The 11,607-nt window shown below is 46.7% G+C and overlaps 1 protein-coding gene across 1 annotated transcript in view; it reads right to left on the bottom strand.

Annotated features, from left to right (window-relative positions):
• Positions 1-798: 798 nt before the first annotated feature.
• Positions 799-11,607, bottom strand: part of DOCK3 (dedicator of cytokinesis 3) — a 176,289-nt gene continuing 165,480 nt past the window's right edge. Inside the window, exons 53-55 of the mRNA XM_032239081.1 lie at positions 9,778-9,900; positions 9,082-9,164; positions 799-1,296 (exon numbers count right to left, since the gene is read on the bottom strand). Coding sequence (XP_032094972.1) covers positions 799-1,296; positions 9,082-9,164; positions 9,778-9,900 — 704 coding nt within the window. The remainder of the gene's footprint in view (positions 1,297-9,081; positions 9,165-9,777; positions 9,901-11,607) is intronic.

Here is an 11,607-nt window from a genome sequence, read left to right as displayed (position 1 = left end):
TATGCACTCAGATCTTCCTTTTATTTTATTCTAGGCCACATTCCCAGCTGCTGACTCATAGTTATTCTTTGCCAATCCTGAATTGGCTTTTGGCAACACCATTTTTTAAGAATAAAAGAATGCTGGGGCCAAAAGCTTCTTTAGGCACAGCTGGCCCAAAATGGGCTACAGGTTGTTTGAATAACACCATGATGAGAAAAGAAATTGAAATAAAAAGTCTAGCAAACTAGGAAATATGTAAAATAGGCAATAGCAAGCAAACATAAGTCAGATTGCTTCAGCATTCCTGAGGCAGTGCAAGGAGATCACCACAAAAGAGTTCATATGCTTCAAGCCTGAAAGATCCAGTTATCTTCAAAAGCAGAATTCACTGTACTTAAAATTTTAAACTGCACCTTCTGGCTTGACATTTCATGGAATCTCCAAATCCATTTAACACAACAAATAAACACATTCCTAGTGCAACTGCTTCGATTTGTGCACATCTTCAAACCAAGAGGAAAGCTTGTAAAAATCCCATGCTGCTTCCCCTTGTGTCATTCAATTCTTCCTGTTATCTGAAATTGTAGAAGGAATGTAGCATCCAGTGTGGGGAAAAAAACAAATCCCAAACCACTAAAAACCTGGAAAGTATAAAATTAAATAAAAAGGAAAGCAGCAGTTTTTTACATGCTGGCTCAGTCTCTGATTCCAGTCAATCTCACAGAGCAGAAGAAAAACAATCAACTCCTCTGCTTTTTCACTGTTCTGGTTCTAAAACCTGGAATGATTGTACAAACTATGCCCTGACAATTTTGCCTACTGCTCGCTGATGCCATGCTCCCATGCCACCCTTGCCTGCTCCTCTTTTGCACCAGTAGCTGGTTGGGCAATTTTGCGATGCAGTGCTCGATATTTTTCGTCCTCTTCCAGGATAATTCCCTCTTCATTTGGGTGACGGGAATGATACGGTTTTGGGGGTAGAGCTGGAGGGTCCATAGTATCCTGAGGAATGACTCCAGACGGAGCGGAGTGGCTTCGGCATGGCTGAGTTTTGAGAGTTTCTAAAACATCAGGTTCTGAGAGACTGTACCTGACAGGGAGATAGGGCGTCTCTAAATCTTCATCAGTGTTCCATGTCTGGCTCGGAACAGAATCCATGGTGTCTGTTCGAGGAGGGGGTTCAGATGAATGGCCAAAATTACTTTCACTTAGTGAGGAAACACCACTGCTAGCACTACCAGAAAGCGTGGAATTGCTTCCATCCAGGCCAGACTGGGGACTTGTGGGGGATGCAGGTATCGGATGAAGAGGTGACTAAATGGAAAAGCAAAGCAAAAGAGACAGGCATGCACATATTAGAACATATAAAGAGTTCCATGTAGTTCCATGTTGAATACTTCATATTTGCAATAGATTAAAGAATATTATTCCTATTTTCAGCTCATTTTATGGTAGCGATATCCTTGATTTTCAACTCAATTAAAAAGAAACCTATCTCACCTCCTCTAAGCTTCTAAAATGCTATATCTGTTTGTGATGATAGGATTATCCAATCTGTATATATCTTTGCTGAACTGAAAAATCACAAAAAGTCAACATTTGTATTAGGTAATATTGAATGAAAAGCACAATATCTACAGCTGAGCAATGTCTATATAACTGGACCAAGCAAAATATATAAAAAAAGCATGTGTGTTTTAGAATCTTACAGAATACTTTAGAACTGAATGGTTAAAAAGACTGTTTCAGAGCCTTTCAATATTGTTTAAAGACTGAATGTAAATCTTCATTTGGACATCTAAATTCTTCATTGCTATAAATCTTTCTTCTATATTGTATAATTTGGCATGAAGCAACTTAATTTTAGTTAAATATGTACAATTTCTAAGCAAGACTACTTTTTTTAAGGGTAATTTCTTGGTGAACTAGATGCAATCTGCATAAAAAATATAACATTCAGCTGTGATTCAAGCATGGAAAACTTCAAATGAATTTACATTACATTAGCATTTACATATATGAAAGATGGCAAAAACAGCACACACATTTCCCCCATTTTTTTCATAGGCAATATAAATGCCCTTAAAAAGAAAGTTTAAAATGGATTAACGGGTTAGTTATATTTGAAACATTAGGATTTTTATTGAAGAGTTAAAAATAATTAAATATATAAAATAAGAGATTACTGGATATGCAGACTGTTCAGTATTCTAGTATAAAGACAATTGGATTTGCAAAACAAATCTGAGATAAACCATGTGTCCATATAGTAGAATTAGGGATCAAAGAATTAAGGATGAAATCAAAGATTTAAGGCAAAACAAGGAATAAACTCTTTTTTAACTTTCCTATTTGTACCTAATTAAAGGCTGTTAATAGAAAAAATAGACCATTGAAATAGACTATATTTCAATAGACTATTGAAAAAGTCACACATTTCAAAAGAACTTTGAGAAATTGGGAAAGAATATTACAGCTATCATAACAGCCTCAATAGCTGCATATGTGACTGCATCATTTAAAAGAGATTTGAAACGAGTAGAGATGAAAAATAATATTTATGAATTTATAGATAATAAGCTCAGTGGAGAGGTAATTTGAAGTGAAGTCAAGATGGGATTTTGGGGAAAAAACCGTTGGCTTACCTGAACAGTTGTTCTCAGGGCTCTGCGAGGAGAGTCCAAGCATGGGTTAACACAGCCTATCTGCCCTTGGACTGAGTAATGTTTTTCTTGACCATGCCTCCCTTTGCCTCTCCCATGTTCAGTTTAAAAATGAAAGGACAATCGTATGGTGAGAGTTCACAGTCAATAATACAGTCACAGTTTGTAAGAAAAAACCCCTGGGTGGGTTTGGACTCTCCTCGCAGCGCCCTGAGAACGACCGTTCAGGTAAGCCAACGGTCTTTCTCCAGTGTGCTGCTTGGAGAGTCCAAGTGTGGGACATGCCCAAGCTATAGAGTCCCAGGGTGGGTAAGAGCCAGAGCCTCCAGAGTTTCAGCAACTCTTTGCAAAATTCTTCTTCCGAAGGAGGCTTCGGCTGAGGTGTCTATTTTATAGTTTTTTATAAAGGCAGTGGGGGAAGCCCACGTGCCTGCCCTGCAAATGTCCAGAATGGATGCCTGGGTTGCCAAGGCTGCTGACGCAGCCGCCCTCCTGGTAGAGTGTGCGGTGACCTTGCACTGGGCTATCTTGCCCTGATGCTCATATGCCAGCTTAATGCAAGCGCGCAGCCAACGATCTACGGTGTGAGATGAGACCTTGCGGCCAAGAGACCCAGGAAGGAAAGAGATGAAGAACGCCTCTGAACAACGGAATTCCTTAGTCCTCTTTACATAAATGCGGATGGCACGCCTCACGTCCAACTTATGCCATTCACGCTCTCGAGGGTGAGAAGGTTTAGGACAAAAGTTAGGCAATATAATCTCTTGAGATCTATGGAACATAGAGTTAATTTTAGGGGTAAATGAAGGATCAAGTCTCAATATAACCCTGTAGGTGTGAACCACGCACAAGTCCTCCCTGACTGAGAGGGACGTCAGTTCGGACACCCTGCGTGCAGAAATGATAGCCACCAGAAAGGCGGTCTTGATGGTTATGTGGCGTAGACTAGACATATGCAGAGGCTCAAACGGGATCCATCAGAGCCCTTAAGACAAATGGGAGGTCCCAGCACTGGTATCGGTGGACCGTCGGTGGACTGATGTTTGCTGCGTCCTTCAGAAAGCTCTTAATTTGAGGGTGCTGGCTCAGAGAATGAGACGAACCCCTGGCCAGGACAGTCAACAGAGCTGCAACCTGACGCCTGAGAGTACTGGGTGCCAGACCTTTATCCAGACCCTCCTGTAGGAAGTCCAGGGTCTGAGGGACCGAGGCTGAAAAGTCAACAATGTCTCTAGCCTTGCATCATGATGAAAAGGCAGCCCAGGTCGCATCAGATATTCTGGTAGTGGAGGGTCTCCTGGACGCTTGTATTGTTCGTATGACCTTGTCAGAGATGTTCTGTTTCTTCAGGAGGCCCCCCTCAAGTGCCAGATGGCTAGTTGTAGCCACTGGGGGTCTGGATGACTGATGGCCCCCTGGCTGAGGGAGACTTGATCCTGAGGAATTCGCCACGGTCTCTGAACGGAGAGACTGACAAGGTCTGCGTACCAGGACCTCCTGGGCCAGAACGGTGCCACCAGAAGAACTTCTATCCGTTCGGTCAGGAGTTTGGCCACTACCTGAGGAATGAGGGGCAGAGGAGGGAATGCATATAAGAGTTCCCGGGGCCACTCGCATCTCAGTGCGTTCGTCCCTTCCGCCAACGGTGATTGGTAACGGCTAAAGAATCGTGGCAGCTGTGTGTTGGAATGTGTGGCAAAGAGGTCTACTTGCGGTTTGCCGAATTTCCTCACGATCTGTTGGAACAGGTCCGGGTGTAGGTGCCACTCCGAGTGATCGATGTGCTGTCGGCTCAGCCACTCTGCCTCCTGGTTGCTGCTTCCTGAGATGTGATCTGCTCTGAGAGAAGCCAGATGTCGCTCTGCCCACCTGCCCAGAGAGCCTCTGCCTCGAGCATGAGCCCCCTTGAATGGGTACCGCCCTGCCTGTTTATGTGGGCTTTTGTTGCCACATTGTCTGTCATTAACAGTACACATCCTCCCTTTATAAGCCCTGCAAAGCGGCGTAGCGCGAGTCGGGCTGCCCTCAGCTCTAGCCAGTTGATGCTGTGTGCAGCCTCCCTCTGAGACCACTGGCCTGGGCAAGTTGACACTGACAGTGGGCGCCCCACCTCAGAAGGCTGGCGTCTGTGGTCACAACGACCCTTTCTGGTTCTTTGAACAGACAGCCTTTCAAGACCGCCTTGGACCTCCACCAGGCCAGGGATCGGGTCACCTTTCGTGGGAGGCGCACGCGCCTGTGGGAGTTGCTGGTTTTCGCTCTCTGCATTGGAAGGAGGAACCATTGCAGTTTCCTGACATGCAGTCGGGCCCAGGGAACCACCTTCAGACAGGAGATCATGATCCCCAAGGGCTGGGACAGGTGGACGATCGGCACCGACCTGGACTGATGGCAGTGCTTCACTCTGCTCCTCAGGTTGGTCAGGCGGTCTGGAGACAGGAATACCTGGCAGGAGTTGGAATCGATGACTGCACCCAGATGTTGTATGCGCATGGATGGACGGAACTGGCTCTTCTCCATGTTGACAGAGAAATCATGTTGCAATGTCCGAACGGTCAGCATGACATCATGCCAAGCCTGCTCTGGTGTGATAAGAGTGAATAATTATGTCGTCCAAATAATATTCCAGACGGACAGGATGGTTGCGGAGATGGGCCGCTACCACCGCCAGGATCTTGGCAAATGTTCTGGGCGGTGACGAGAGTCCAAAGGGGAGTGCCTTGTACTGGTAGTGCTTCCCTTTGGAACAGAACCTCAGGAACCTCCTGTGGGCAGCATGGATGAAGACATGCAGGTAGCCCTCTTTCAGATCTATCGATGTCAATAGATCCCCTTTCCTCACGCAATCCAGGATGGAATGGAGGGATTGCATCTTGAACCTCTTGTAAGCCAGATGCTGATTCAGGCTTTTGAGGTCCACGATGGTCTTCCACCCCCCTGAGCTCTTTGGGACCAAGAACAGGATAGAATAGAAGCCCCGCCGCTCCTGGTCCCTCGGAACTGGTTCTATGGCCTCTATCTGAAGAAGATGGAGTATCTCTGCTTGCATGAGCTCCCTCTTTTCTGGGTTCCTGGGAGTGGGACAACGGATGAACTTCCTCTGGGGAAGGGACAGAAATTCTAGGACCAGGCCCCTCCTGATGGTACTGAGGACCCACGTGTCCGAGGTTATCTCCTCCCACCTGTCAGCGTACAGCTGTAGCCGACCCCCTATGGGAGGGACCCTGTGATGGTCACTTCCCCCTGCGGAATGGATGGACATTGTTGTTGTTGTTATTGCCTCTGCGAAATGGCTTCCGAAAGGAAGACTGTGGTTTGCCTGCTATGGGACCTGAAGGAGGACCTATCTTGGTGCCTATCACCCCCCTACTGGAAGTGCCTCTGGTAGGAGGATGAAGAGGTTGCTTGATCGGCCTCCTGGTTCCGGAAGGACTGCTTACGAAAGGAACCAGAGCCCTTACGTTCGTTCCTTTTTAAGGTGGCCGGGAGGACCTTCCGTTTGTCTTTGGTTTCGACAACAAACTTGTCTAGGGCCTCCCCAAACAGGTGGCCTCCCTTGAAGGGAGCAGATGCCAACTTCCATTTGGCTTTCATCTCAGCCTGCCAGTGCCGGAGCCAGAGGAGGCGACGAGAAGTGATATTGGAAGCTAGAGCCCTGGAGGCAAACTTTGCTGCATTCAGCGAAGCATCAGCTGAGTATTCAATAGCTGTAATAATTTTGGTAAGCTCATGGTGCCACCTAGACTTTCTTGGGGGAGGCTTGGATCTAGTTGTCTCAGCCAGAACAAGGATGCCCTGGTGAAAAATGAGGCAGTGGTGGACGCCTTAATGGCCCAGGCGGATGCCATGTGAGTTTTATGACATGCCTTCTCCGACCTCTTATCCTTGGCCTTTAGACCTTCCAGAAGGTCAGCTGGTAAATTAGAATTGGATGTTAAGGACACTACTGGGGCATCCACTTTCGGAAATTTCAAAATGTCCTCCATTTTTCCTTCCACAGAATAAAGGGCTTTACCCCCCCCCCCCCACTAGGGTTGGTCAGGGTGCCTGGCTGGACCCAATGACGCTGGACCACATCCATAAAGAGGTCAGGCACAGGAATAAGCTCCTAGGTGGGAACCGTTTTCTTGAACAGTCCATGCTTATGGTCTTTGGATGAAGTAGAGACCTGAGCAGAATCAGATTTGGGGATGGTGCCTAGCTCGGTCGCTGTCATGGCCTTGTGCAGGATAGACTTAAACAAGGACGACTTAAGAAGGCCAGTGAAGGCCAGCTTGTCCGGAGGGAGGTCTTTGTCCTCTGAAAGCATGAAGCCCTCAGCACCTTCTTCCTCCGAGCTAGAGTGTTCAGAGTCTGAGGAAGTGGGAGGGGAGGCCGGCTCCTTAGAGGTGGAGGCCTTAGCCTGATGTTTGATCTTGAGAGCTCTTGACTTCCGGGAGTCTCTTTGCTTGATGCCCTCCGCAATACCCTGGGAGATGGCCAGAGAGATCACCTCCATCATTTCAGCTGACAGTGCTGGGCTCTTGCCCTCCCTCAGGCGATGTTTGCTGGTGTGCCCATGGCGCCTAGCCCTGCCTGAGCTGGAATCCCCTTCCTCGGGCAAGCTGTTCTGGAAGGAGTCCCGATCTTCCCTGATAAAGGAGCTGGGCGAATCAGGATAGCCCCAGGAGGCCTCTGGTGAGGGATCTCTGGACCTATAATCCTCCAGAGAAGGAGACCTACTGCCCCTTGGAGATTGATCCCCGTGATCTGAAGGGGAATGATCCCTGTGGTGGTGAGGGGCTATAGGCTCCTCCGCCTTATGGGGACGAGATGCCTCTCTAGTCTCCTCTGGAGGCCCTGCAGTCCCTGGGGATGACTTGCTACTGGTGCCCTTATTCCCTTTTCCCTTTTTTTGCCAAGGGATCCATTCTGCTATGTTTGCTGGAGGGTCCTTTCTGCTCCTCCTGCGCCTCCCTGCATTCCTCAGCCATGCTACGTTAGATCACGAATTAGGGCCTAGGGAAGGTGATTACGAGCTGAAAGGGCACCAATGCTGGCCAGCCGGCTCAAGTGCATTTGCAGATACTTCAGGAGGGAAGGGCCACCTGTTGGACGGAGTCCTTCCTCCCATTGGCCTCGGAGCCCCAAGACTTAGCTGAGGAGGGAAGGCTAGCCGGCGACCCGGACTAGCCCTGCACCCCCGACGGCGTTCTGCGGCTGAGAGATATAGGTTCCTGCTCTCCCTGCTGTGCTTCTTCACTTTCCCGGAGCTCCAGAGCCTCCACACGCAGCAAACGACAACTCAAAATGGCAGCCGGTGCGCACGCAGCTTCTTCCCGCCAATTTCGCCGTCACTCGGGAAAGCGCGCAAAGCGGCAGAAACGGTCACCGCCATTGCCAGGCAGACTAGAGAACCGCCACAGCCAGCGGCAAACGCCCGCGAAGCCCAGGTAGAATGGCAGTCGGGGGGGGGGGAGAACGGGACGCCGGTGCGCTCCCTACCCCCCCCCCGCTCACCAGCGGCAGCTGGTCAAGCGACTCACATGCCTTGAGCCGCTTGCGACCAGCAGATGACGGCCAGCCAGGGAACCCTCTCAGCGGTGTAAATCAAACCTTCACATATACTCTTGTAGACAAGTAGAGAAGAAATATGGTCAATTTGGATTTGGGAACCCCAGCCTATCTGTTCTTGTACTGGAGCACTCCCAAAAACAGTCCCAACGGGCGGACTGAGTTTTTAAACTGAACTTGGAGAGGCAAAGGGAGGCGTGGTCAAGAAAAACATTACTCAGTCCAAGAGCAGATAGGCTGTGTTAACCCACGCTTGGACTCTCCAAGCAGCGCACTGGAGAATAAACAAATTATGGAAAACAAATTAGAGATAATAAACAGGCTATTTTCTTTATAAGGACCTAATTAATTTATTTTAATCAATATGCTTAGATAACTGGAAATGAAAATATGTGCTAAGAAAAGGCTTGTTTGTCAGTGGTGTCTTAGATGTTTAGCCAAGTTTAGTATATATTTTGTATCACCTCCCTTGATTTTGAAAGCCCAGCTCTTCTGCAAAGATTCATTTTCCTTCCCTAGTACCTGTTAAGCTAAGAGGAAACTTTGGACTCATCCTCTCACATGGGAGCATGAGCAAAAATTGGACAGAATTTATATGAACTCGTTCAAGGTGAACAGCTTATATAAAAGAACAAACAGGAATGTTATTTTTTTTTCATTTTGAACATCCTAGCGACGTGCTTCACTTTTTAGCATTTTATTCTCAAATAACCTAAGAGACCCTTATACAGCTTGCAGAGTTTTTATGTTTCTCTTAGAGGTACTGATTTTTGCTTTTAACCTCTCCCAAAACTGGGTATAATAGATATATCTTAAAATTCTAATCTAAGCAATATTAGAATAATACTGGATAGAAAGTTCTGAAATATGACAAAACATTTACCTTGCGCAGTGTTCGTGCAGGCAGCGCTGGGGGAGCGTCATTAAGATGATGGTGGAAGGCATCAAAGTGTAGTAAATAGTGGCCTTATAAGGGAAGTCAGATAGGGCAGAATCATGGACCTGTTCATACTTCTTAATTTGTGCAATATTAGTTAAAGCAAATGCTAATCCTGAGAGTTGAACACTCATTTTTAGAAATCAGTGTTACTATGTAAATGCAGTCTAATGTTTTTAATAAATGTAAAATGGAAGTAAAAAGTAAAGGTAGCAGAATTTTACCAACAGCTGATATTGTATCAATATTCCTGTGGCAAGAAAACAGGCTCATTAGCAATCCACATCTGAAATCTCAATTACTTTTTAGTACTTCATTGTCCTTGGAAGGATGATAAAAAATTTAAAGTAATATTTGTTTTCAAAAATAATTTGAGCTCAACATATATTAAAACCTACAGCAAGACATCAGGTTACCTTATATCATTTAAAAATCTAAGTCCAGTCCCAAAGCACATTCACAGCCCTTCTGAAGTTTTCAAGGTTTAGGTTAACTGTCAGCCAAGAGAACCAGGAAAATATTTTCCTCCATGAATTCCCTTTCTTTTTTAGGAAGTCATAAAGATGTCTGTGTTGGCCTTCATATGATTTATCTGGGCATTGTTGTAGGGTGGTTCTGCAGACCCCCTGACCTTTTCCTTACCATGGGTCAGGCTTCGGGGAGGCACTGGTGGGACCAGGATGCTCCCAACATGAGCAGACAGGAATGGTAGGGCCTCTCTGGTTCCGCTGTCCAGACTCCAGCTGCTTGGTGCTGCTGAAACAGCTGAAGGATGGAAACAGATTGTATTTGGATAATAGTCAAATACAGGTTTTATTGGGATTTGACAGGATTGAAGGCTGACATTTTTATTTTCTTCAGTCTCTGGAGTATTTTGGGACTGGCTCCATACATATTTGTCCATGAAGATGGGGGTAGATGATAGGAAATAATAATGGTTTTTTTAAATGAAAGAACAGAACAATTCTGAAAACCAGTAATACTCGCACAGACACAAACACACACTCTGACACATTATACAGTAGTAGTAAGTTATTGTTTGCTTTGAAAATCAAGATAAAAAGAAGCAAAAAAATTAGGAAAAGAAATAGCAATATGCAAAAGAGCCTGTTACTGTGCCACAATGACCACAATGTTTTTCATAGCTTCAAACTGTTTTTGAAAACTTTCTCAATAATCATGACACCAAACGAGTATCTCACCAAATAAAATTAATCTTGAAATTATATTAGATTCCAAATTAGATCCTTCCTAAAAACTTGCTTTAATAATTATCCATAAGATTTTTCATTGATTATGTCTCAAGAATTGCTGCTTTGATTGCTAAACAACAAGCACAATTTTAGGCAATCTGATAGAGAACATTAGCCAACGTCTTATAGATCAGCATTTTGTCACTTAAGGGAGTACTGTAATTGAAAAGGAAAAAGATGACAATTTGCAACCTTAGAATCTACTCCATTTTCAAAAGTGGAGGCAAAGTCCATTTTTAATCAAGTTCGATCCTGAAAGGGCCCAAGGCTGATTCAGCTTTCTATCCTTCAGAGGTCAGTAAAACGAAGATCAAAATTGTTGGGAACAATATGCTGATGTTGTAAACCAGTGGTCCCCAACCTTTTTATCGCCGCGGACCAGTCAGCCTTTGATAATTTTACCGTGGCCCGCTGAGCGCGCGCAGGGGTAGGGGGGCATCTCTTCCCTGGAGCCTTTGCGCACGGCCCAGGAGCTACCATTATAACTTTCAGGCAGGCCTTCCATAAAAATAACATAGAGGTTAGTCTTTCTTCATCTTTTTTATGTCTATTAAATTTTAATAATTAAAACACTATCAGGATCTAAAGCAGGGGTGTCAAACTCGATATCATTGAGGACCATATCAGGATTGTGTTTGACCCTGTGGGGCTGGGTTGGGCGTGGTCAATTTGACATCACTCGTGTTGTGGCCCGAGTGCTCTGGTTCTCCAGGAAGAAGACGGACACCCCGAACGCCATCACCGCCAAGAGCTGCAATTTAGGCGGCAACATAATCCGGAGCAGCCCCATCGGCGGCTGCAGCAGCAGCAGCAGCAGCCGCCGTCACCGCCACCTCCCTGGTCCCACACGTCCGCCCGGAGATCACGACATGACGCGGGGCACTGACAGGGGAGGCCGGGTTGGTGGTGGTGGTGGTGGTGGTTCGGGGAACAGCCTCTGCGGGAGACAAAAACGGCGGCCGCAGACGAGCCAGGGGAAAGCCCGGCGCCGGCGAGAGCTCGCGGGGAAGAGGGGGGGAGGAAACAACCACCTGGGCTTCTCACATTCCTCGCAGCGAAACCTCGCGACGGCACACCCCCACCAACCGCCTCTGAGAGAGGCTCAGTCCGGTGGCCCCACTCCGCACACCGTCCCAGGCACGCGCCCGGCCACCCCAGCCACCAATTTGCGTGCGCTGCTCAGCAACTGAACGCCCGGCCTTAATTCACGCCCCTTTAG

The sequence above is a fragment of the Thamnophis elegans genome, chromosome 2 (genome assembly GCF_009769535.1).
Source record: "Thamnophis elegans isolate rThaEle1 chromosome 2, rThaEle1.pri, whole genome shotgun sequence".
NCBI classification, from domain to species: Eukaryota; Metazoa; Chordata; class Lepidosauria; order Squamata; family Colubridae; genus Thamnophis; species Thamnophis elegans.
Note: the sequence above shows the minus strand (reverse complement) of the source record. Positions and strands in the feature narration are given on the sequence as shown.